Here is a 27,637-nt window from a genome sequence, read left to right as displayed (position 1 = left end):
TGTGTTGCTCTGTGTGTGTGAGAGAGTCCCACAGTGGTGTAATGACTCCCCATGGGAGCAGGACCCGGGGCTGAGACTCCCTTCTGACTCCCTGCTGTCAACTGAGAGGAGGGATAAAGGAGGAGGAGGAAGAGGAAGAGTGATGGCAGTGAAAGAGAAGACGATGGTGGTGACAGCTGCCGGCTCCTCAGGACAGTAATTGGTTGGCTGAGAGAATGACACACACACACACAACACACACACGCAACCCGGGGCCGCACGGACGTTGAACCCACTACCCGAAATCGACAATGGCACATCCCACCTGGCACAAGCCACCCAAGCCTCACACCCACAGGGGTCTCCTCTTAGCGCCAAGCAGGGCTTTTAGGAAGAGGAGAAAGGAAGGAGTGAGGAGGGGTGAGGTGGGCTTATTCAGCGTGACACCTCCAGTCACATCTCAGTAAACAAGCCATCGGACCCCGGTACCCGAAACCCAGAGCGTGAGTGGCAGCTCCAAATCACACATGACAGCTTGACTGACAGGCCGGTATGGGAAAAGGGAGGGATGGAAATATGAAAAATAATAAGCTGTAATATTATCCAGACAGGAGCGATGGGGTGGGTGGAGGGGAAAAAAAGGGAAGGAGAGGAAAGTGATTTGAGGAGATGAGGGTGCCAGGAGTGGCTGCAAAGAAATCCAACTATATGCTAGGTTCATGGTCGAGTTTTAGTAATGTAAGAAAGCATCAGGCTGGAATTTAAAACTGCTTTTCCTACATTGTAAAATAGGAGAATATAGGTATTTTCATTGTAATAACAAACAACCATGGAAAAATAACTAGCATAATGCAAAGTTATTTGCACCAGTCTCATTTCAGGTGCTTGCTATTGTCACTTATTACCATCGCTCACACTGCTCCTCCTGCAGTGAGGCTGACAACAGATGGCTGAAGTGAAATAACATTAATCTACAGTTGATGACAGCATGCTATGTTAGCATAACAAGTGTTAAACCAACTGGGGAAGCATCATTTTCAGAGCTTTACAGTAGCACCAACTTACTTGACCAACGTGTCGACTATGGCAAAGACGCAAAGAAAAACTGTTACTGTAGCAGGAAATATCTTCAAAGTGCTCCAAATCAACCAAAGATTATTAGCGTAGCTCTTGATTAGCTTGCTCCTATCTAAGCCAGTTTTTTGAGTGACCAATCAAATTGGTGCATACCCAACTGCCGTATTATAGATGTGTTAGTAATGGCAGAAATGGTGGTAAATAAACAATAAGGAACTTTGTATTAATAATTTTATTGAAATTTCCACTTATAAGTGCATATTTAGGATCTTTTTAAGCACATTATATACACCAGATAGCATATGTTGTAAATAATAGCATGTTATCACAAAATCCATCTGGCTCCATTCACTTTGATGGCAATTAAAAGAAGAACAATATGTTGTGGCATCATGCGACCAAACGCATCACTGTGTTTGCTTGCATGACTATAAAAAATAAGTTACCTACGTTTTGACAAAGCATTGTTTTTCCACCATATGACATGTTAATAAAGTGAAACACTTTCTTCTTATAAAGTTGTTCCCAGACAGGGCAAAATAACTTTTGAAATAAAGCTGAGACCTCAATCACAGTTTTAATATTAATGATAAAATATATCAATCATCATCATCTGTCTCACTGGGAGCGGTTGATATGACTGTCCCTTATCTCATTATAAAAGTGCTGGTGAACTGGCATCAGTCAAACCCAACATAACAAAGTAACTGGAAAGAGAAATTAGTCCTTTGTGGGAGCCTGGTGATGGGAAAGTAAGAAAGAGGCCGGAGGAAGAAGTAGAGGCTGAGAAACAGGGGTTAAAAACGTGAGAAGTGGAGAGGAGAGGAGGGGAAAAAAATTCAATATATTTTTAATCTAGCGGATGTAATCAGATTATGCGTCTGCCAGGAGCGACGTATTTCATAAGGAATAACCAGTTTCGGGGAGGGAAGGGGAAGCGGAGTGGCGAGGAGGAGCGGAGGAGACGGGCACTTTGGCTGGCCGATCTACATCGACACTGACAGATTCTAATAAATGCGCTGGGAGGCGCCCGGAGAAACACAATGCCGTGTAATCATTTTATCATGACAAACCGGAATTCCAATGCTGTCCCATGTGAGCCCAGCTGAGGGAAAATTGAATTAACTGTGAATTGCTCATGCTTGGGGAATGGGGAAGAAAAAAAGGGGGATGGAGGGGAGAGGACAGACAGAGAGTAAGTAGAAGGAGGAGGGTTTGGCTTGCTGTACTTTTGGCAGAGTTTCTGGTCTCTCTGGGTTCGGTTGGTTTCATAGCGAAGCTCTGATTTCAGCAGCTGCTAGCTAATGACACTAACTCAGAGATCCTATACTCGTGTTTTCGAGCCCTGCATGACTTAGCTTAACAGAAAACGCATTACACACTTGTGAAATGAGATGCAGATGCCCTCAAGGATCCGAGGGACGGGACTATTAAAACAATCACAAACATCTGCTAACACATGTTCAACCACAGTCGTGGTTCAGCTTCTAGAACTTCTATGAGGTGAAGAATGACGAGAATAAATAGGTTTATTCCAGGTTTTAGGGAAATTGGCACTTTTGTAACCACAGGGACCAAAGTCATCTTTGTGGCTATGGCAAATTATTGCCTTCAGCTGCCACTTAAATTACTTCTTAATAGTAGAGTAATGCAATATGTCCGTTTCTAGCTTGCTAGCTTGTACTCTGAGGATTTTTCTAAAGCTTTTGTAGCCATGCATGCTAATTTTTGACTTTATGTGATCACTGAACATCTAAACATGTTGGGCACATACGCTGTAATATAAGCAGAATTAGATCACATGTGAATTATCTGTCAGCCATGCTGTGTGACTTTTTAGGTCTTGTTTGGACATGTTATTCCTCTTCCCCCCCTGATTTTCCTGATAAGGAACATGGGACTTTATCTAACACAGAGTTGGTAGATGTTTTAAATGTCTCCAGCTGTAAAAAAAAATATTTCCTACACACAGAATCCCAGTGATTAGCAGTACATTTCTGCCAATTCTCATTCCTGTGGTGTCAAATACAGGCCGCAAGTATCCAAAAGATGAGCACAAAGTGTTCCTTTTGCATCTGCGCCAGGACACATGAGTGTAATGGCAATGGTAGGATGGGTCTCACTTCCAACTTGTCACATATGGACACTTGTTTATGGTCTCTTGGAATCATATTTTAGCACACTAGGTAACTTTAGGCTTCATGGTTCGCCATGCAGCCTAAATGTTGTGAGGGAGAGAGATAACGCAAACCTGTGATCCTTTTCTAACCTCATAGTTGCACTGAATATACAAGAAAAGAAGAAAGAAAAGTAAAAAGCAAGTCAATATAAACCCATCTGCTAAAATCTTTAGCTTTATAATCAGATACAGTGTTTATGTGAAACACGTTGTTTTATCTTGATTTATTAACTAATAATAAGTCCTTTGTAATTGTTGACTGTACTCTTTGAGTCTGAGTCATATCTGGAAGTCCAGTAAATGCCTTTCCTTTGATGAAATGTGCTCATCTTTTTTCTTTTTTTTAAAATCTCTGTGGAGGTATTTGTTCCTCTTGAGCACAGAGGTAAAAGATCATACACACAGAACAGAATCTGCCATGCTGCCGCCCGTAACTTCAGATTAGGCCTTGTCAGGGTTTCGGGGTCGCTACGGATACAACCCAGATGCTGCAGCTATGCAGCAGTGTGTCGCTGTGGAAACGGGAAGTGTTGACTGCTGAGAGATAAAGGGCTTGATTCTTCCCCCCGCTGAACACAGCCCAGAAAGGCAAGAACATGGTTAGACTGAAGAGAGAAAAATGAACACACCACACTCATCGTATCGGTGCATGAGTTGTGTAAGTGAAAAGAAGAGCCTTTTTCTCAAAGTCTGTCACACTCCCACACAGTCCCTTTTTTCTGTCTCCTTCTGCTGTCACTTCATCGCTCCTTAATCATTAATATCACAGCTCTGACCCCAGCCAATGAGGATGAAGCAGGGATTTGCATAATTAGCCCCACTTGGTGGACAAGTCCCACTCCAGACCTCATGAGAGCGTCTCTAGTGTGCTTGCTCAATTTGACATGTAGGAGGCCGCATACAGTTAAGAGGGGGGAAAGTGCCAAACAGATGACACGTACATGCTGTAGGTTTCCTGATACAGGAGTGTTGCCTCGAGATGAAAAGAAGACGTTATTGTATTGCTTTTGACGCAGCATTGTTAGAGCCAAGATGTCAAGTGAATGACAACTTTCGAGAAATTGGAATTATACTAGTTGAATTTCTCAGAGTATTAAATGTTTTTCAGTTACTGGGTGTGCTTCTTACACTTTAGTCCTTCCTAATCAACAAAGACATCACAAACTCTTGGCCAAATATAAGCTTGATATTTTACATTTAGAAACGAGCCGGTAGAGCAATTTGGTTTTAATTGTGTTGTATAAATAAAACTGACTTTCTTATATTTACCCACAAATCAATTGCAAGTGTAATACAAAATATTATTTATACATTCACTGTTAACTTAGTACCATAAATGGAAAATGGATTTAAATGGTATTTAATAATGAGGTTAACGTACAGAAGAGGGTGTGTCGTTGTTTTTTTAAATTAGTATTTTAATGTCACGTGATTCAAGTTATCACATTCTGAGATGTAGATATTTTTTAAGCTTATGTGACAGCCTCAGTTTTTAAAAAGAACTACGTCTCTCAAATGAACGAATTAAGCCGAAGTGGATTTGGTTTAAGTTGTCTTCTTTATACTTACTTTATTTATTAACCTTTATTTAACCAGGAAGATCCCATTGAGATTAAAAACCTCTTTTTCAAGGGAGACCTTATTTGCTATTACTTCCTAATAGCAAATAAAAGATACAGGAAACAAACTGCACCCCAAACCAAGAACTGCATGAAATATACGCACGGCGGAGACGAGGATGTGAAGAGAAGTCAAGTTTCATTATTCAGTGCATCTAAATAAATTTAACAGATATTATAACCAAGAGGCACAGTGAAAATCTTTTCCAGATCTCTTGTCCTCCCTTGACCCATCACTGTAAAGTTAGATGAACCACAAAGGCGACTGACATTTCTGGGGAGGTTGCAGTGGACAGTCATTTCACCGAAGGTTCTTGGCTGTAAATGTCGCTATGTCATTTATCTGACAAATGTAGTTCCCTTGACATTTATTGCATAACTTTTTATTGATAAAAACCCTTTCTGCCCCAAGCAAATGTTCAGGATTTTTCAAGAGTACTGAGCAACTTATAAAAACTTCAGGCTTAACCCCTGAGATGACTACATGGAAGTGAAACAGAACAAAGAAACATGGGATGGATTTCCAGAATTAAACCCAATTATGATTAGTGATTGGTTATAGCATTAGGGTGGCTTTTGTTGTGATTTGGCGTTATATAAATAACATTTAATTGAATTATAGCTTACTTGAGCATTTTTTTTAAATCTTATTATCGTGTAGCTCAAGCAAGACTATTTTTGGTATAAAGTACCCAAAACAAACAAAAATAACACTGAACATCTGATCTTCTACGTGTTATCTTTTTAAATTGAAATGTACCTCTAAATCAAGTAAATCTTTTCTCAGTGATATATATATATATATATATATATTAGGTAGTAACATATTGGTTTATCCTCACATTTATTCAACATTTATCATCACTGAAAAGGGAACATTATACATGTATTTTTTCTTGCATGCAATTACTGCGAAAAGCAGTCATTTACTTTTGGTTCAGTAAAATGACAAGGTTGTGCTTTACAGCTTTTTATTTGATCAATAAAAAGCTGACCAAGCTCTGACCACATCTGTTTCTAATGAAATAGGGATTGTTATCGATTTAGCAGCCCAATGCACTCATGGGGTCACAGATTTACTAGTCTAATGTGAATATAAGAGATAGAAAAATAGAAAAAAAAAATGCAACATGAGGAACAACGTAGGACGACTATTTAAGAAAGAATATGCCAAACATTTTTTGCAAGCCTAACTAATAAGCCGTACCATTTCAAAATCATCTGAAATTGAATCTAGGCGCTGTGTAGTACCTAAGAAGATTAGGACTGCAATCGCATAAATCCATCTTGTTAAACAAAACTAAATATCTTTTGTCTTTCAGATGAATTTAAAGGAATATGCATTTATGGAAAGATACTACATTATTGTTTTTATTGTTAATATTAGAGATCTAACCTTTTAGCAGTGAAATTCCTGGTACTTAAAGCAGAGCAGAGTGGATGAAGGGAGGGACAAATGTATGGATAAAAGGACAGATGGATGTGACAGAGAGTAAATGTGCAGAAGAATACCATTAAAGAAGGCAGCACTGCAAGAGCACGTCCAGACAGAGTGGTCTGAAACCCAGGGGATGTCAGCTTTTATCACACCCCCACACACACAGAAACACACACTCAAAGCAAAGCACTGCTCTTCCGCTTGACAATTCCCCACACCATTAGCTCTCGTAAAGATTTCTTTATTGGTATATGTCATGCTCTGAGTTTTCCTAGAAAACAGCAGTCGCTGGTTACGAAGTAATAGCCTTAATCAGCAGCTGGCGCCATGCCTGAACCTGGCCTCGTGGCTTAATCATCGCTGTTTCGTTTTCTCCATGGATACAGAGGAGAAGCCCCAAAACACTCCCACTTTATGACAACATGCCCCAAAAAGTAGGAAAAATGAGACCCTGTGCTGTTGAGAAGAATTAAGCTGTTATGTAAGTTGAAAACAGACAAGAGTCTGCTGATACACAAGAATCACATTAGGCTGATCGCATCTTGTTTCACTTCACTCTGACACAGCTGGTGTGTGAGACAAGAAAGAGAGACAGGCCTAGAAAGTAGAGCTGAGTGTGACGGGATGAAGCCACTAAAAGGGAAGGCAAAGCCAGACAGTCAAGGCAAAGTTATTTCTCAACAAAGTCATTTTTTTAAGAAGGCGCATTTCCAATAAAGTCCAGGCAAATGACACAAAACTGAACGGAGAGCCTTTTGGAAATTTCAGAGAGGGAAGGTAATCTGTGGCAAGGCATAAAGGGAATTTACGTGGGCGCTTAAGTCCAGCTGTGCTGTCTGTCTCTTTGTGTCTGCTAAAGATTTAAACAGCGGGAAACCCAATGCATAAGGCCTGTGCAGCTTTCTTAGTATGAATGTATTAAGCTAAAACTGCCAGGCTAACAACCAACACGAGGCAGGGATTAAACAGGGCATCGTCCCTGCTCCGCTCTAATAGGGTTCAAGAGAAAGAAGCTCTGAGAGCTCCAACTGACCCATGGTAACCCAAGCACTTCATGATCTTTCTTCTTGTCTTGAATATAATACTTGATTAAGCTCTCAGGACCAAAACATTGTACAGTTAAATATTTCAAAAAAAGGAAAAAAAAAGAAGGGAAAATTCTTACCAGAGCATGCCTTTCACAAGCTCGGGGAGGCTGGGGTTGTAAACATTGATTTATAGGCAATCCTAGTGCAACGATGGCATGTTTAACAGTAAACTGTAGATTTATGATGCTGCTAAATATGCCTGGGCGGATGTGAACATTTGAGACTTAACACCTGCTATTGCAGGCCTGCTTTAGAACAGAGAGGTCACGTATAGACCTGGCACATTCAATGCTTTAGTCATAACATTATATCAAAAAGCTGAAGGCTGCCAAATAATGGAAATCTCACAGATGGTCAGAAACGGAGCAGCTGTATCGCTAGGAATTTGTCTTATATAAGGCAGATATGTGCTATGAGATATACGTTAGCATGAGCATACGCAGTGCTAATGTTTGTACAAATCATCACTAATTTTTACCCCCTTTTTTGTAGAAGTGCTGGCTTTGGTGTTAGGCTTATGATGCTCACCTGTGATCCTCCTCTTCTATACATACTATAGATATAACTATGACTCCTATTGGGCAAAGTGAATGATAACAAAAATGCTAAATGCTAAATGCTAATGCGTATCAGCAAAATTCAGACACCATATGTGCTGACACTGATATATCCACGAAAGGCCAATATCAGTGAGTGGATATATTAGTTAGGCTATATTTAAAATTACTCAAAACTGCCAGAGAGTGTTTTATGGTTATACAAACTAAAAGTGCATCGTATGCCCAGGTTAACAATACACCAGAGTTTAACATTGGTACATGAATGAATTTGTTGGTTGAACTGTATTACATTGTCGAACCAGGTATTGTGTAAGGCTGTAGAACATGTTTTGTATTCATGATTCAGTAGTGCTTCAAATTCATCCAAGCCTAAAGAAGAAATCTTGCTGTTACCTCATAGCATTGTCAAGACAAATTAACTTCTCTATTTCCAGGGAAGGCATTCAGGGTTACTGTAACCCTGAATACCTTCATCCATTTATTCTGTTGCTCAGTCTGTTCAACATCTGTAACTCTCAGCAACACTTCCATCCCAGCTGCTGCGGACTCAGGTTGAGAGACTGCCGTGGATCAAATGTGGAAGTGGAGCGTGAATAGTGGAGAGCTTGAGGGTAAAGTCCTAAGTGCCTGTACCTCTCCTCTAAGTCTCATTCTCCTACTGCTACAGTCATTTTGAGCCGATCAACCTGTGAAAGAGTGTGAAATAGCAGCCCTGGGATCTCATCCATCAAATCTATCTGGAAGACCAAGGCATGACGGAGAAAAGTAACCACATTCAAAACTGTAACTGTAAAAACAATGAAAGAGCCAGGTTTTTATCTTTGCAGAGCTACTATCAAGTTAAAGATGTCCATCATGGATCAGATCACCGGATGCCAATTCGGGCTGACAGATCACTGTAGAGTGCTGCCATCAGCAGAGTCTGTTTGTGAGATTAATGGCGATGAGCTTGAAAACAAGGCCTAAAATTGGTTCATGTCATGTTTCCCTGTTTAATGCTGCTGCATTGAGCTCATAGTGCTAGTCTTCTCCACAGCCCTCTCCATCCCGAAGAGCTTTAGTCTCCCAGTGGGCCTCTGGGCGACCCATCCAACATATTTGCATACATCTGCATATTTCCCATTAGGCTCCACTTGTTGCCTTTTCATAGAAAACTGGGCTATGGCGATGATCACCCTCAACAGTAATGGTGGTATCCTTCTTTGCCTCTTTCTTTTTTTTCCTCCCTAACATTTTTTACACTCCCTCTTGATCCCTTGTTTCCACTCTCTCTCTGTCTGCCTCTCTGTCATCACTGTGATCAGAGTGCAGTATGGAGGTCTGATCCGGAGACAAAGGGAGAAGCTCTCAGTTAAATCAGCGGCGGCTAGCTATAGTAAACCATCTGGGGCCAATGACAGGCTCTGGCCTGAGAGAACACAATAACAAGACAGAAGAAATGAATTCAGCACACAATGACCACGACTGAACCAGACTAATTAGATTAATATGTGATCAACTATTCAATTAGGCCCATTCAGCTGCAGAGCTCAAGAGGTATGGGTACATGCAAATTAGATGAGCGAGCACAAATTGAGGAATGAATTAATAAAGTGTGTTAACAACGTCTATACATACACTGACTTATTCATTCATGTATACTTACAGGGGAGTGATCATTACACGTCTTTTACAACTGTCACCAAGTATAATGGCAACACATCACTTTAAAAGGCCATTCGCTGATGAGCAACTTCCTGAGTAAGAAAAGTCAAGCTTAGTTTCAAACATGTTTTCTAGCTAATGCCATCCAGTTCTTAATTTTCTTCAATGCATCTGTATTTCTCAGATTTCTGCCAAAAAGGGGGATAGCAGAGATTGAAGTGAGTGCGTGAACTCCACAGAATGTACTGTGGTAAAGAGCACTACACTGATCAGGTTTTTTAAAAATCCTAATCAGACTTGTTCCATTATTTTCACCAACGCCCTCTCATCAACTCATGGTTTGCCTTGTTATTTGGTGGAGCAACTCTGGCCTTAACCATTTAGCCCTTTTCAGAGTCACTCAGGTCTTTTTTGCTGCTTAATTTCTCTTCAATCCAACAAGCTGATTATATAAATTGACTATGTAGCTGATCCTTCACATGCTGCTAAATAATTACTCTCTAATAGTTCTCTGTTAGAGAACATTATTCCCTAGTTGTGTGCCAGTGTCAGCAGACAAAACTAGAGCTGACTAGTGATGAGTCACTAAGTACAGTTAACAACAGTTAATAAGTCATCCTAATTGACAAAGACAAAGAGACTTCTTTTGCTAGAATCTAGCCATCAATTAACAATTTCAGTGGTTCTGATTTTTACAAAATTGTTACAAACAAATAAAACATTGGAAATAAACAGTGCCCCAATTACTCCGGATACCGTGACAGCAGTTTCTAATGGAGCTACTTCCTGTAAAAATAGCTTCATTTCCTTTTTGAATGCTGGTGGTCTAAGAAATTTGGCTTGGAGTTAAGATCACAGCAACTGTGTCCTACACGTAATTTATTATTAATGTTGTATATGTCTGTGATTCTGAGCATTTTTGATAATAATACACTCATTTTAAAATATTAGAGAGTGGCAGGTATTTCAAATTTCGCTTTAGATAGGCTCTATTTAATCTTTTGGAAAGCTCAATCTGTGTGGACATTAGAAGGGATCACTAAAGGATGGCCACAGAGTACTAGACGTCTCTATCTTTATGCCACCACTTGGTATTAAAAAACCCCCACCGTGCTAGTTACAATTTCTATGCTGATGATACACATTTATATTTCTTCTCTGACACCATCGCATAGCCATCAGTCAATTAAATAACCTTCCCATGACCATTGCTGATAAGTGGAAGGGATCACATTTCCCAATTAAATCGAGAAAAATAGTATTATCAGTGGTCAGAACTCATCTCGGGACGTCCTCGTCTCCTCTTATCTGTGTTTTTGTTGAAGAAAACCTCAGTTTTCAGATATTTTTCAAGCATGTTTTTATTTTTACTAGCCAGCGGCACTTGTTAGGTTCACTAATTCACTAACTCGTATTTTTGTTCTTTGCAAGCTACATTTTCATTTTATAAGACAAAGTAATCAATTACACACAGCAAAATCTCCAGTGTTAAATTAACACTAGAGAGTGTCTATATGGGTCCACACCTCTGAGTGTTAAATACAACACTGTTGAGTGTTAAATTAACACTTTTGACAGTGTTATATGTTTAAAAGTAACCTAGTCAGTTTTGAAGATTAACAATGGCTAACACTGAGCAGTGCTGATTTTCTAACACTGGAACACTCAACAGTGTTGTATTTAACACTCAGAGGTGTGGACCCATATAGACACTCTCTAGTGTTAATTTAACACTGGAGATTTTGCTGTGCAGGCACTATGAGCGTCATTATGCATATGCATGACAACACATTCCAGTTAGACCAAAGTAGCAACGCTGTAAAAATTGTTTAGCAAATTGTATTTACAAACAACAACATCATCCACGTACATGTAACGTAATGCTGCTGTTCATTTTAAAATCAGCTACTACACATATTATATACGTAATTTGTGTAATATATGTAATTTCAGTGTTTTACACGATAATTTCTATTATTTAATATTATTATTAAAATCTATTTTTTTTCTTACCTCGCTCAACAAAAACAACAAACCTGAGTTTATTCAACAACAAACCAAATAGAAGAGAAAGGATTTACTGTTTTTAAAACTGAATCTAAATTAGAATTGTAAGTTTAATTGTCACTTTTAAGGTTTGTAAGCTATCCACTCTTTATGCTGGTGACTCCTTGTTATTCCTTAAAATAACAAGGAGCCTTAAACCTGGCTTCATGTCTTAAAAGTGGCTAATTGTATGACAACCTGCCAGAATTGTTGCTCATCTTTTAATTGTATATGGAATCATTTTGATGCTTGTTCTGAAAAGCTCCAAATAAATACACATTATTGTTACTATTGCATGTGGTATGACTAGACTTTACTTGGGGTACATGGGGAAATCTGTTTGTATTATTTATGTGTGCCATGTTCAATAAGCATATGCAAAAATGCCACGGCATAAGTGATTTCTTTTCAAAGCAAGAGTAACTAGAAGTCATATTTAGCACCACCTGTTGGCGCTATGTTTTCTGATTAAAACATGATTGGAAACGCTTTATTAGCTTACTATAACAGGATGAGTGCCATGCTTTCAAAAGGAAAGCACACTAAAGAAAGTGCCATTTACCAAAAACCTCAGCATCACCTTTCCCTTGCTGCTTAATTTTCTGTGGGGTGCTAATCAAGTGCCTGTCTCTGCTCATGAATTTAGAGGGAAACCTCAAGCATTTAAATGTGCATTTAATAGCGTTGGTTCTGGAAGCGTCGTTAAGTAAGAGCTGGGAAATACATTTCTTAATGCGACTTAGTGATGCCCGGCAAATCAAAGACCATCAAGCGAATTAATGAGGGTGAGCGGTGAGCACATTAAGAGTAGAGACGGAGCGCTTCCATAAACAAATACATATCTCTCAACTAGACAGCAGGGACAGAGGGATAATGTGGGAGACGTAATAAATAGACTTCCCTGTCTATAGGCACGGCACGCTATCCATTCCAGCACAATGTTCCCCACTTTAATTGAGTAAATGCACACATGTAGACACATACACCTTTTCTTCTGCTATGTTTTTAAAAGGCCGACAGATGCTTCTTCAGCAGCAATCCTTTGCTCCTCAATAGAGCTGAAAAAGCTTCTAAAGAAGAAGAAGAAGAGCGGGCAGGAGGTGAGGGGTAGCGGCAGTGGTGGGGACGAGGCAGAGATGAAAAAGAGGAGAACCAGAAATATGAAACCTTCCTGGTTATTAAAAGCTGTCTTGCGAGGGCAGCGCTCCTGTCGTTAAGTACTCTTTCAATTATTAACGGAGCCGCCGCTTTCATCAGCTGGTTGGCGAATGCCAATACAGCCCCAACACACACTCCCACTGCTTGCTTTCTTCTCTTTTTTACTTGGCAACAGGCAAATACACGCACACACACACGCACACACACACACACACACACACACACACACACACACACACACACACCAGGCATTCAGCGGTAATTGTTGGAGAGCTGGTGAGAGGACAGGTCAGGCAGTGAGAATGATTACATAAAACTGGATGTTTTGAGACTGTCTGAGAGCTCTGCAGCATGAACAGATGGCCACAGACAAAGAAAATAACTTTATCATCAAGAAGAAATTCAGAAATTACACTCACTGAATTATTTTTTTTCAACCTGAGCGAGCCAGCCTCTGGGGGGAGCTGCAGGTATATACTGGTGGCCAACCAGCACTCAGGTCAGGCCCAATTTGGGGTATTTTTCTAAACTGTCAAGTGCCCGTCAAGCCTTGGCAATAAAGGAGAGGAGATAAGGAGAGAGATTTGAGATAGTTGGGATTGAGCTGTGGGCAATAAGAGGGAAGGAGGAAGCTTTTAGGGTGTTATCCAGGCTCTCTGTTTGCAGCTCCAAATGTTCCTGTGCCTCTGATGAGACGGGCTCATATAACAGATTACCAGCACAAATGCTGCTCGAGGGAAAGCTGGCACAGGGGCAGAGCCAAACACAACACCAAAAGATATACAACTGTGTTCGCTCGAGTATGGTGCGAAAGGCCGCAGAATGATTTTCACGCCTGATGAAGGAACGAACGTTATAAGGTGTTTTAGGATCTCATCTTACACATTATCAGATACTAAAAATATTTGCCAAAACATTTTGTCATCATTTTCTCAGCTAAAATTCAAGAGTGGTCTTTGCTTAAAGAAAACTAAAAGGAAAAATGATCTGTCCATAAACATCTAAACCTCTAAGCCCCGCCCACCTACTATACAAACCTTCTGTTTGACAGGGGCAGCCAAAGAAAGGGCAACATGCTTAAAAGGGACAAGAGGGCATCCACCAGGACTTCGTACTGAGATGTATAGCATTCAAAGGCATACTAGGTCATCTTTAACCACTTGCAGTGAAACATTTCCACTACACATTTACCAACTTGTTTTTAAGGGATAATCTTTTAGGTTTCAGTTACAGACAGACAGGATTAAACACAACAGAAATGCCTTTGCGGTGTGTGCGGTATGATTATTCCTTCGGTGAGAAAAAATGGGCAGATTAGGTTTTGTTGCTCTATTGTGGGTCTATTTTGGACTCTGTTTTGAAGTGAGGCCCAGTCATTTTGCCTATTGAAAGTTAGCAGAGTAGGGAACGTTGGACTGATGGTGGGGGGAACACGGCTTATCGACCATGGCCGGGTGCGTTTCTACTCTGGAGATGGGACACAGGGCACTGGGGCGTGCTGACGAACATCCCCTGGGACTCCTGTTCAATTACAGCTCAAAATGAGCCAGGAGAGCAGCGAGATTGGGTTGGGCGCACCAAGGTGATGATGGAAGGAGGGAGGGGGCTGAGAAATGGAAAGTAAGGGGGCCAAGGATATGAGTAGCACTTGAAATTAATGGGGCAGGGTGGAACAGGACTCCCAAGAGCGAGTGCAGGGCCCGCTGATGACATGAACTTCACCCTCAAGCAGCCATTAGGGGGCGAGAGGTTCCAGTAATCTCAGAATTCAGAGGCTCAGAAGGTTCCCCAGATTTGATCACTGCTTCTGGGCTAAGCTGGTGTCGCGAGTGGCCTCAACGTGAAGCAGCAGCAAGTTAACTGTGCATGACACTATTAGAGTGAGTCAGACACCTCTGAAACCATGATCGCATAACTAAACTGGGAATTTTTGGTTGCAATCCAGATTTCATTCTGGCCCACATCACATAAAAACTGACAAATTGAAAAATTTCAGCAAAGATTTTAATAGAAGCTGGCGTTCAGAGGGCTTTCATTTGAAATGTCATATTTGGACGACTCTGCTCCGAGAGCTATTAAGCAGAAATGTGTTCGTCTATAAAAGAGCTCTTCTGTGTGTGATTGCCATTTAATAGCCGGCCATACGTTCATGCTCCAGTCTTGCTTTAATGTTGCAGCGCACTGGGGACTGTCAGCGAGCGAGGGGGGAGAAGAACCCAGGGCCTCGAAACATCTCATCCAAATTACCGTCATCTTCCAAAGCGCAGTGTCGAGGGGAGGAGATGAAATGCTGTCATAATGTTACTGTGGTGGAGCGCATTGCCTTCGCATTCAGTGTGCATGGCCACAAGATATGACACAGACAAGACTAATAGCAGCAGGAGAATTACAACAATAAATCTACTTTTGATTACATATTCAGTGCTGATTTGATTAACATTTAAATAACGCCCTGATTTGATTCTGATTCTAATTCTAATTCACGATGCCAACATTGCTTTTCAAAGGCTTCCTCAATGGCAAAAGATATCAGCTCGTATCACTTGCGATCCAAAAATAACCCGCTATCAGTTATATCCTCTCAGTAACAAAGTGGCACAGACAAGTGCTCTCTGTTTGACACACAAAGAAAACATGACTGTCACAGAGCTTAGAGAGGGAGACGGGAGGAGGGAGAGAGAGGGAGGAAGGGAGAGGTAGAGAGGCACATTTAAAGTTTTGCCAGGAGTCAGCGGTGCTTTTAATACATACAGTCACATCAATGGCACATTAAGAAAGTGTAACCACGGCAACAGACACCGGGATTATGTCAAACAGAAGCACACAAAAGACCGAAAGATGCTTTGTTTAAAACAGTGGCAATGGTTTGAAAAGAAAAAGATAAAAACAAAAAAGTAGCAAGTGAAGATAAAAAAAATATATAAATATAGTGAAGGTTGAAAGGGCAGAATTTTCACCTCTTGATTATTTCATGAGTAGCTGTATTAATCACACTGGGAGGACATAAATATTCAATTCAATTCAATTTTTTTTTTAAATATAGTGCCAATTCACAATAACAGTCGCCTCAAGGCACTTTATACTGTAAGACCAAAAAAGACAGCAACATTTAAGTGAAGTACACGTGTTCTGGGGCAAAAATCGAACCTTTACAATCCCAATCCTCACATTTATTGATTAAAACTAGATATCTGGGATTTATCAACTATTGGTTATAGTTACAATCATTCAGTGAACTGACTTTCTCTACTTAAAAGTAGTATTTGGCTCATACTCATCATCCACAGGTCCTATTTTGAAGTCTTGTGATTAGTGCTCTCACAGATCACTTGGTTTCAAAAAAACAAAACGTTACTGTTTCCTCATTAGCTAAACGTACAAATTTTGTAAGATAAGATAAATCATTAGCTATTGAGCATACCACATATAAGCTTCCTTTTATAAACGAGATTTACCAAACTGCGTCTGCAGACATATTAGCAAAGTGTTTACAGAGGTCAAGTTAGAAACCTACTCATAGACTTCTTTAGGCCCTTTTTAACTACAGGTTCGCCCTCACTTTTGGGACCTAACGATGTCCATGTACTATATTATATTTTACTACATTAGGAGCAATTTATCCTTGTTAACAGCCGAGCTAACATTAGCTAAATGCTCATAATTATAGCCAAGCAATTTACTGGTGGTCTACCTGCTAACATGGACAAGTTGATAGATGTCCGATATAGCAGCTAACTACTCGAGGTGAAAGTTCCTTTTCTAAGAATTTCTATTCAGAAAACAGCTTTATTAGCTTACTGTTGCCGGAAAAAATAGACTTACCTATTTTTAAGCTAACAGCATTGTAGCTACAGCAGAGCCAGGAGTGTTAGTGAGGTAAGGTGTTCGAAAGTAAGAAAAAAGTTCACTACTCTTGATTTATCCCACGCCTTCACACATGAATCTATCCACAGGCTGTTAGAGGCCTAAGTAAATGTGGAAAGGTCTCATTTTTTCAGAGAGATCATATGCTGGCGATAAATATGTGTTTAAAACAAGAAAAATACTGTATGGTTGACTTTTAGATGACAAAACACATTTTATTTAATATATGTATACACAATATACCATAAAATAAAAAAAAATTCTAAAGGGAAAAGGTAACATTTCTATTTGATATGCATATCTGTTCTACACACAGACACACACAGTATGAGGTGTAATATAATGACCAGGATGGCTCCGGGGCTCTTTCTTCAGTCATCTGACTGTGAGAATAACATTAGGCAACAGTCCACTCCAATAAAAACACACAGTTTCTGCAGCTGCAGTAACAGTGTCTCGTTTCCTTTATCTCTCCTCCTCTTTACCATCAGCTCCCCCACCCTCACACCCCCATGACATTTCCATCTCCATCCAATTTTTTGGTCTTCAAGAGCCAAATTCATCCAGGTCAAGCAAAACTAAGGCAGCTTGGTGCTCAGCAGCACACTGCTTTAAAACTTGTTGCAGTGAAGTGAGTCAGTATTCTTCACTGAATAGTGCAGTGGGTGGACAACATAAAAAGAACAGAGACGTTCAGCTTCAGCCGTGTGGTTAGGTTTATTTTTAAAGCTGCACTTTGTAGCTTTGAGGTGTTTCTAATATTTGTCAAACCCTACATACAGCCACTGAACTGAAGTTAAAGTTGTTGTAAAAATGTCTTGTTAAGGTCCATTAAATAATCAATGAGTTACCTCAGAGCCAACTGACTGCCAAAGATAACAATGTCATGTCCCCACAAGCTAGCCAATAATAGCACAGTTCCAACAGAAATGTGTCACAATGCAAAATGTTGCAATAGGAATGCTGCTTCCCCCCACTTCCCTTTTTCAGCTAGAAATGTCTTTTGATGATTGTGAATTTCTTGAAACTCCAACAGTGAGTTTTGAAAGCCTAAAATTTCCATTCTTGAAGTCCACAGAGCAAAGGGCTCCCAAACAGTCTTACTGCACCATGAAATTCTGCGGCTTTAATGCTAAAACCACTGCCCTAATTCACAATAGACATATGTTGCAATAATATTCCAAATTAAAAATGGCATTTCTGTCTAAAGTTAGATAATTCATATCTAACATACCGTAAGTGTTTTAGTGCCACATGACACAAAAGCATTCTGCTGTGACTGCATGGCAAAATGCTGTAAAATTGTGTGCAAAACAACGGGATTAACGACAACACTAGCAAACACTGATTTTAATCTGAGTCAGGTATAACACTGTTTTCATTTTCTCTTCGTTTTGACCATTCAACATGAGAGCTTTGCAATTATCTCAGCAATAACAAGAACTCTTATATTAACATAAACATAAACCAATCAGCCAGAACGTTAAAATGTCTGACAAGTCTAGTGAAGAACATTAATTCCTTCACAAAAAGGTACCATTTTTCTTGGGTCCTGGTATTCAAGTGGTATTCCCCAATGGCAGTTGCCTCCCGCAGCAGGAAAGTGTACCCAGCTACTCGGAAAATGTGCTAGGAACCCAACAAATAGCTTGAGGCACTGACATGGGATCACCGACTTTAAGGACCCGATATCTGGAGGTCTCCCCAAGGGACCCGCTGTAAAACAGAGTCAATGATAAGTCGAACTTGGAGAAAAAAGGTACGACTTGATGACAGAATAATTATATTAATAACAATTAGCAATTTCTGCTCATTCATTTGGGAAAAGGGTTTTACCTGACCTGAACATAATTTGGACGTAACTCAGTTGGGATCTCAGTTAAAGTCTAAGATAGCAAGAAGGGGATGGATGTCTCGAGAATTCCAATGGCCCCCAAAATTGGAATCTAAATACTACTGGGCAAAGGTGAAAGACATTCCAGTCTTAAATTGTTGGTTGTACATGAATGTTTGTGTAGCTTATTGGGCAATTCAACGAAGATCCCTGCAGACATAGAACTGGAAACCTTGAAATGGCCTTAAATATTTGTGGAAGTATTTAAATAAAAGTGATCACTAAAACACAAAACATGAGGTAGAAATATATTTTAGTACATCCATCTGTTTAAGCTCTTGACATCAATGGGGTCATGGTTGACCTGCCTACGGTTAGGGTTGGGTTTTGTTTTATGCTAAAAAGGCAAGTTGCTTTTACATTTTCTGTTTTCATTGGGAAAAACGGGCAACGATTCTATAAAAAGGGGAGAACCATTCACCAAAACCAGTCCCTACCCATAACTCTAGATGGGTTGCCAGTGACCTGGTAGGTGTTAAGAAGTTAAAGATGCAAAATTCAACCAGGTTTTCAAAATGTTCAGTAGAATCTGGTAAATGGAGGGCTTCTTTCTTTTGCCCAGAGTATGGAGCAAATAGCCCCGGTGGCTACATCATATAAGATTCCTGCTATATGGACTCCACCCTGCAGTGCTGTTCCCTTTGCAACAGCATGTATGCCTGTGCGTGAGATGTGTTCAATGGCATACACCGAATAAAATGTGTAAACGCCCAGTATCGTGTCTCTGCTCTGATTTATCTCCTTTATTAGAACCAAGTCCTGTGTCACCCTACCCGTGTCGGGGGTTTAAATGACAACTATGGTTCCTGTTTGGAAGCAGGAGAGGAAAACAAGTTTTTCTCTGCCTCCATCATGATTCGATGATTATTCAACAAAACACTACTTATCTAAGGGCAAATTTGGCAGCTGGTGTGCCTTCGTAAACCTAAACAGTTTCAGTTGATAGTGATCATGACTGTGATTAAAGATGCCTGTCGAACCTCTGCAGTCAATCAAATGACTTCCTGTTCTGTTCAGACGGTTTTTATTTAATAAAAACAAAAACAAAACAAAAGCAATCCCCCGTCTCCATTTCGGTTTTTTTTTCCCCTCTCGAGTTTTCTCTGTTTTTAATTCTCCTCTTCCCCCCCCCCTCCCCTTTTGCAACACTCCAGGGTCACCATCTGCATGGCAACACTCGCAGCGTGACACTTCCATAACCCAGGAGGAAAAGAAGCACAGAGCGTGGACCTCTCTCTTTCTCTCTCTTTTTCTATTCATAGGCCACCCGTAATTCATTAGCTCTCCCTCTCATCCTCTCTATATTTTCTCTCTGCAGTGTGACCGATGCAGGCTTCTGAAAGCTTGTTCGGATATTTTCTGGAATGAAGCTGCTGACAGTCAATTTTTTTTTTGCGCTGCTATACAGCATGTTTTAAATTTAACCTTTCTCCATACTAAACCTCATTCATAAAAGGCAGTTTTTTGTGTTTTTTTTTTAATGTGGGGCAATAGAAATTTCCCTTTGGGAACACTAAAGCACACTGCATTTCACACACCATGTAAACCAATATGTAATCATTCTGCTGCGTTTATTGGTTTATCATTAACTTTTAAAGTTAATTTTTCAAAATAAATGCCAAAGTAAATTGAGAACATATCCATCTACAAGACGAATAATGATTTCCTTTACAGATAGCCTCTGGTGTTGCACAGTTTCAGTCTGACCTATTGGCGTGACCCCTGCAAAATCAAACTCGCACTATGCTTGGTCAGTTTTGTTTTTGGCCTCTGGTTATGCGTTGTCTCTATTTTTTTACTTTTTCTTTTTCTTTTGCTTTGCTTCGCTTCAAGCATCCATCAGTCACACACACAAAGAGATTATCTCCTTTTTTCCTGATTTCCACCAGGCAGAGTGCCAATGTTTTTCTTTCCTTCACTGACTCTCACCTCTCAGCCCTCCTCCTCCTATTTTCCTCCCTCCCTCCCGCTCTCCTCTTCCAGCTTAGCTTTTCTTTTTGGTTGCGAGGGAAGGCTGTTTATTTATTCAGACAAGATCTATTCCCCCCCCCCCCCCTCACCTCCCCCCATCCTCCAGTCTTTCTCTCTTTTTCCTTTCACTCCCTGATCACCTTCCTCTTTCCCCCCTGGTTATGTACTTGTAGAGTATCACTATGAGGGGGAGAAGGGGGGAGAAAAAAAGGGAGAGCGGGTGAAATCTGCTGTGGAGGTGGAAGAGAAATTTTTAAAAAGAGAATAAAAAAAGGAAGGATGTAAAAAGGAAAGGTGGAGGAGGGAGTGTGCTCTGTACTTCCTGTGTCTCTTAAGCCATACGGAATAAAGACAGTTGTGTGTCAGTGGGGGAAACACTCACACTGGTTTAAAGCTTCTTTATGGGCCCAGCCACGGTGCACATGGCAGCAGTACCTTTGAGAATAAGACTATAACAAAGTACAGCACTAAAATACAGCCAGAGGGAATGATTAGTGTACGTGTGCAAGAGAGAGAGAGAGAGAGAGAGAGAGAGAGAGAGAGAGAGAGAGAGAGAGAGTTGGCAACAGAAGGAGAGAATGAAAGAAAGACATGAAGAAAGAAAGCCATGCTCCAGGTGGTGCATTATTAAACAGATTTGTCACTTAGGGCCAGTGGTGTTAAGTGTGTGTGTGTGTGTGTGTGTGTGTGTATGTCCGAGGCAAAGAGCAGTTAAAGATATAAACATATATGGACTTAAAAAAACGTGGAAATTTATCTTTTAAAAAGAAAAAAAAAGAAGAGTAAAAACGAAAAAGAAAAACGGTGGACAGACAAAAAACTAATCAAAGAAAAAGAAACGGACAGAAATGAAGAACAAAAGAAAGAAAAACAACAGCAAAAGGAAAAAACAGGAAGGAAGAAAAGAAACAGCTTTGAATTTGTTCGACATTTTTGATTTACACGTGCACGTTACCTCATACTCAGTGATTATATGGTGACTTTATGAACACACACACACACACTCAGGAGAACATGACATTGATTTAAATCAATTTATCCTCGGGCCTAACTTCTTCCTGACAAAACCCAAGCCTCCTCTTTGCCAAGGCTTCACCCTAAAATTTAAGCAGTTATGCGACTGTGCTAAAAATGCGTGTCCCCACAACATGAGTAACACAAGTACAAACACACACAGTCATGTGAGGTGTGTGTTACAGTTGCGTTTTAAATCCCTGCGGCTGCTGTTGACTAAGCTGATCTTTGTTGCAGGGGGGAAAAAAGAAAAAGAAGCAGCTACTGCATATGCCGTGACAGGCAACAACACTTGTTTTAGTCAAAAATAACATTAAAGAGACAGACAATGTCCTCTGTGTGTGTGTGTGTGTGTGTGTGTGTGTGTGTGTGTGTGTGTGTGTGTGTAAGCCTGCGGTAGGTAATCTTACTTTTGGAAGAAATCAAACAAAACGAATGCTGAAGCCGACAACAACTGCAAAGGACAGGACGGGAACAGAGAGTCCGTGTGCAAACACTCACACACACACACACACACACACACACACACACACACACACACACACACTATAGCCTGTGAGCACGCTGTTCAAAAGGCTGCAAATGATGCAGGGTTGCAACTGAAATATAAACTTCTAAAAGGCCAAAAAAAAGTGCTCAGGTTTTTGACTTTGATGGCAGGAGGAGGCGCGGGAACGACTCCCGAACACTTTGATATGCAGCACATTGTACAATTTGTGAATTTATCCCTCCGTCTCCTCTGATACTCGTACACAGAAACTGTACTTTAACAACAAATGCGCTGAAACTTCACATTCGTACACATTTATCCTCTTAACATTTCAGGATTTTACTGCCGAACCTAATGAAATCTATTATTACTTCTAGTATAACTAACAGCTAAATCTATAGAATTTGCAATATAATATTCTCTGTATGCAAATCAATTAAACCATTGCTGTCAAATAAATTCTAAATAGAGAAAAACAGTATTTATCACTGATGGGTAGCACAGTATCTTAATATATTATACTTAAGGAGCAGTGGGATCTGCGCTAATGCAAATCCCATATTGTGAAAAGCTGTATGTTTAAAATATCCCTTCATATCAGAGATGGAAGAGAATTACTGATATCCAACTTTTTATAAAATGCAGTCTTCTCCATAACAAACACCTGCCCTGGAGGAGTCTTGCCTCCTCGTTCCATTGTTATTCCCTCCTCTCTTTCCTAATTCCTAGTCTCTCCTGCTCCTCTGTAGCTTTTCTAGTCCTCTTCTCTCCCTCTGTCATCTTCCCTCTGTCTCTTTTGTGTTTTGTGACGCACTCTTTTTGCTCAGCTATATAATTATCTCTTGCTGATTCCAGGGGCTGGTTCGGAGAAACTCAGCCCTCCCTTTCATTCTCCTTCAGCCCGCCCCGTACGCCTCCGTCACTCAGACGCTGAGTGCTGTATTGTTCTTCTCCGCTACAAAGGCTTGACAGACAGCTGTGAGACACAGAGAGTGGATTCTGAGTCTGCCCCGCATCCCACCGACCCTCCCGTCTGCTGCCATCACTTTCATTTAAACTTGTCACTTTTCCTTGTATCAGTGTGATGGTTGGAGTGCATCGTTAGGCACACGCACACACACGAATGAGAAAAAAGTCTAGACAGCAGTGTTTAATGAGCAAACACACGGTGCATTTTAAACAAATGGTGACTAAACTTTGTTTTCTTTTTTTAAATTTGCCCTCTCTCATTAATATCACTCGTCCCGCATCTGACTTCCATCCCTCCTTCAAATCGAACAAGCCTCAGCGCCACCTGAGGAGCTGCAGTGCTCGCTGGAACCTTTCGAGGTCTTTCCTCTGAGCTGATCTTTGTCAGAAGCCGAGGAGAACGCCTTGAATCTGTGTCATTATTCAACACGCATCAAATGCAACCATAAACACTGGGGTTTGGGGAGCAAATCGGAGCAGAAGCTTCCCTCGTCTCAATGGAAAAATTTTAAAGACGATTAAATAAGCCAACAAACGCAGCGATGGAAAGATGGGGAGGGAGATGGCTGGAAGGAGTTCAGCCCAATTTTGTATTTTGATTCAGATTCCAACATCAGCAAATTAGCTGTGTATGACTCTCACGATGAAGTGATGCCTGCCTCGATGAGCATAATGACTTCGGTGTCCCGTGACAAGCTTTTCTCCACCACAAAAAAGGATGAAATTCTGAGGTAAATGCTGGAAAACTTGCTTGAATTTAAAAGATAAAGATATGTCCTATCTGCTGCTCCGGTCTGGAAATATCAGAGGGCGCCTTTTCCCAGAAAAAACGGTTTTTGCTCTAACCCTTCAGTTAAAACCAGTGTAATCCTGAACGCAAGAAAGGTCCAACGTCCAGATAAAGCAGCAATACACACTCTCTCATGCCGCACTCACACACACTATCAGAGGGGATTTAAAGATTCAAGCAGTGGTCTTGGTAATTAGGCGGATGGATTTGCGCCTCTCCTCGCAGTCCGGCGGGATATAAAGCGACACATAATGCAAGCGGACAAACTCTTTAAGTGGATTAATTAAAACCAACACTGCGGGGTCAAAGGTCAAGCCCCCTTTCTCTGTCAACCTCCCGTACTCTCGCCTTCCAGCCTCGCTCGGAGCGCACTCGGACTGCGGGACCTGCATACGGATTTAAATGAGTGGATGAAAAAGGTCCCCGATGAGACGGAGCAGTGAAGGAATGATGGTGGAGTTTTCTGGGTTTATTTTCGGTTTGAGGCTTTAACATGAAGACTCGTTTTCATATTTGTGCTGAATACACATACTCGCTTTGCAACTTAACCCCTAGTTTGGCTGATTTATCTTTAACTTCCCGTCTCTGAATATGCGGCAATTTTTCATCCGCGTGGTAATAGAATAAAAACCTGAGCTCCCACTTTCCCCTCCCTAATTGAATACAGAGCACACCTCGTCTTTGACATGCGTGTGCGTGTGTGTGTGTGGTAGCTGGATGCAATCAGATGGAATTAATATGCATGCTGTTTCTCATTATGGAATAACTCAACTACACTTCAGATATGTGACGTGCACTGTGAGAGGCACGGGCTGATTTTCCAACATCCATCCGTGATGCTCGAGCAGGAACAGAACTGTGTGACTGAATTCAGAAGAGCAGACACGCCCTGCTGATGATCGCACGCGTGAACACACATTTGTCACTTGCATTAACTTCATATTGCATTTAAACTAAAATCAGACTCGGCAGCAGCCGCATTAATCAGCCAGTTCTGCTAATATGCATATGATGCTGCCTAATTGTGAGATCTTTCTCATGTATTTGGCTAGTTTGCTGTAACAAAATCTTTGAAGCGACATTTATTGTTTTGGCATTTGTTATTTGGCTTCTTAAATCTTAACCGAGGATCGCTCAATCGTCGCTCAGACGGAAATTGGGATTTTAGCCTTGTGCTAAATTTTTAGGAAATGATATCCAAGGAAGCGCTCCTCATCGCTTCCCTTTGTTTGACGCAAATCACACACGCACACATGCCATCTTCACACTGCTGTGGTTACGGTATGAAGCGTGCGTGTCTGAGCGTGACGGAGGTGAGTCTCATTAGGGAGAAAACAGCGGCGAGAGCGCTGCCGAGGTGCTTCATTATGGTAGACGATTGAGAAGTGCTTGTTTGTGTGTGTGTGTGTGTGTGAGAGTGTGTGTGTGTGCGCGCGCGTGCGTGCGCGTGCGTGAAGGACTGGCGGATGTAACTGTGCGTGTGTGTATGACTGTGACCCCGAGAGAGTGTGAGCGTCGGGCCCAGCGATAAGCTGGTCTTTATTAAGATGCATCGTCATTGGAGAGAGGGACAGCTGCTCTTGCCTCTAATCTGGAAGAACAAAGGTTTAATAAAGAGAGAAGACAAGAGCCAGAGGGGAGGTAAATACTCCCGTCTCTTCTTGCTGTCCTTCCTCACACCATTTCCCTCTGCCTGCCTTTTCCTTGTTTCTCTTATACCAACTGATCCAACGCCAGCTAAACTAAACTGGTGCACAGATTACTGTGCACAAGTTCGCCCATTTGAATCCCAAAACTTTCACCTTCTCGCTGACCTTTGGCTTCCCACCTGTTGAGCCAAAATGGCCGCTATGAGGCCAATATGCCGGTGGCTAAAACAAGCTAAAAGCGTCTTTTTTTTTTATGCTGCCACGAGAAGTGTCCCAGTTAAGCAAACAGACTGAAAGGAGAGGAAGAGCGTGTCCACAGAGAAAGTGTCTGCTGTGGCTATTTCTGAGCAACTATGAGTCTGTGCGCCAGGTCAACTGCATGCCCTATTTCTCAGCCTGAATGGTCATCACCGCCTGTTTGGAAATGACATCACTTGCCCCCCCTCCCAGTCCGTCAGCAGTTCACCGAAATATGCCTGCTCTACATTGCTCCGCTCATTTTCTATTTTGGATTTGTGGATTATGGTGGTGGGATGGAAGAGGTGGTGCGGGTGAGGGGATAAAAAAAATGATAAAAGAGAGGAGAGGCAGCATTAAAAGAATAATTTGAGGGTCCTGAGGGTTCTGTCTCCTCTCCTAGTCTCTAAAATAGAATCTGCGATAGTCCCGGCTGCTACCGCCGACTCTGTCGAGGGAATAATGACTTATTTATCAAATGGCTGAAATATTCAGGGACAAGGCATTTTAAATTTCAGCATTTAAATTCATAGGCTTTTTCTGCTGAGATGCTTAATGACAGTGAATGTATTCAGTGTGATTTGCAGGTCCGAGACAGAGCCTAGTGTCCTGCCTATGAGCCTAATAGGTGTTTGACAGAAAAGGGGAGAGAGGGTTCCGTTTAAGGGCAAGGGAAGCCAAGAGAAGTTTAACCTTTGACCTCACGTGAGGCTCAGCGAATCAAGTGTGTATCGTGGACCGCCTTCCGTGCCAAGAAGTAAACGGGCTGTGTTGCTGAAAACATGTTTTGCAGCAGTAGAGATAAAATTTAATGTCCTCTAAAGCGCGCTGGAGCAGGCAGGCAATCAGCCATGAGTAAATGTTTCAAGATAAATTCCTAGAGGGGTATACTTTTTTTTTCTGGCAAAGCGCGAGACTCCTCAGCGTTCGGAGGGACCACATCAGCAAGGGGGGGCGGGGGCAAGGGAGGGGGTGATAAATGGGTGTTATTCTTACTTCTAGGCTGAAATGGAGGAAAGTTTGGGGATGACGGCTGGTGATGAAGCGCCGCGCGGGGCAGCAGCGGAGGTTAATGAGATGTACGTGGACACACGGCAGCTCGTACGCATCAGCCTCATGACAGAGCGCAGCAGAGGAGGAAGAGGAGCTCAGAAAGTGGCAAGAGCTCCGTACTCGCGGCACATTAAAGCCAAACGGCGCAAAGCGTGCGTAATTACGCACCGCAGCGCCACTGCCGTGGTGAGAAGGCGGCGACCTCCCGCCTGCGCTGCGTCCCACCCTCATTCTCTCCAGAAAAAAAGAAAGAAAGAAAAGCAAAGACAGACACACACCGCACTCCTGCCTCCGTTTCCCCTCTCTGCTAGCGGACTGTCGAGGCTGTGGAGAAACTGGCCGGGCGCTTACCTTAACACGTTCCAGCTTTTCAGAGGGTCCAGGTCTGAAATTATAGAAACCATGGTCGACTGGCTGGGCAGCACCGGGAGAGGGAGGGGGTGCGGCTGAAAAAGATCGAAAGAAAAAGCGGCGCAAAGGCTGTAAACTCCGTCAGCGAATGACAGCGATTGCTCGGATGCAACCCGTCCTGGTTGTTCAGTGGGTGATGAGCGCTGTCACAGCTCTCGTTCTCGCTCTCCCTCTCTCTCTCTCTCGCTCTCTCTCTCTCTCTCTCTCCGCCCCCTCCTGTACAAAGCCTGCGCTCTGCAGACGCGTCTCCCGAGCTTCCTCGGGTTCCTCTCTCACAGACAGGCGGGCTTCTGCTGGAAATGCTGGAGATGTACAGCAGAGGGTAAATCCTACCTGAGAAACTCATTTATTCATTTTCATCTTCAAACAGTACACAAGGACAAGCTGGAGTTTATACACCTCATTTTCACTGTCAAGTGTTCTCACTGAAAACTACTTTTTGGTGTTAAACCTCTGAGGATGGATTTTATATCGATGGGAACGACGTGTTCAATTTTACTTGCTTGA

At 41.6% G+C, this 27,637-nt stretch overlaps 1 protein-coding gene across 21 annotated transcripts in view; it reads right to left on the bottom strand.

The window, feature by feature from the left end:
* celf2 (cugbp, Elav-like family member 2) overlaps window positions 1-27,321 on the bottom strand; it is a 241,166-nt gene extending 213,845 nt beyond the window's left edge. For 7 of the 21 annotated variants that reach the window (XM_084910813.1, XM_084910814.1, XM_084910819.1 and 4 more), the window contains exon 1: window positions 27,071-27,321. In XM_084910813.1, coding sequence (XP_084766939.1) covers window positions 27,071-27,123 — 53 coding nt within the window. In that variant the 5' untranslated portion in view covers window positions 27,124-27,321. The remainder of the gene's footprint in view (window positions 1-27,070) is intronic. The other 14 variants (XM_084910829.1, XM_084910827.1, XM_084910835.1 and 11 more) reach the window with 4 other exon arrangements.
* Window positions 27,322-27,637: the final 316 nt, after the last annotated feature.

This window comes from Perissodus microlepis, chromosome 17 (assembly GCF_051167445.1).
Source record: "Perissodus microlepis isolate ML-2025 ecotype Zambia chromosome 17, ASM5116744v1, whole genome shotgun sequence".
In the NCBI taxonomy this organism is placed as follows: Eukaryota; Metazoa; Chordata; class Actinopteri; order Cichliformes; family Cichlidae; genus Perissodus; species Perissodus microlepis.
Note: the sequence above shows the minus strand (reverse complement) of the source record. Positions and strands in the feature narration are given on the sequence as shown.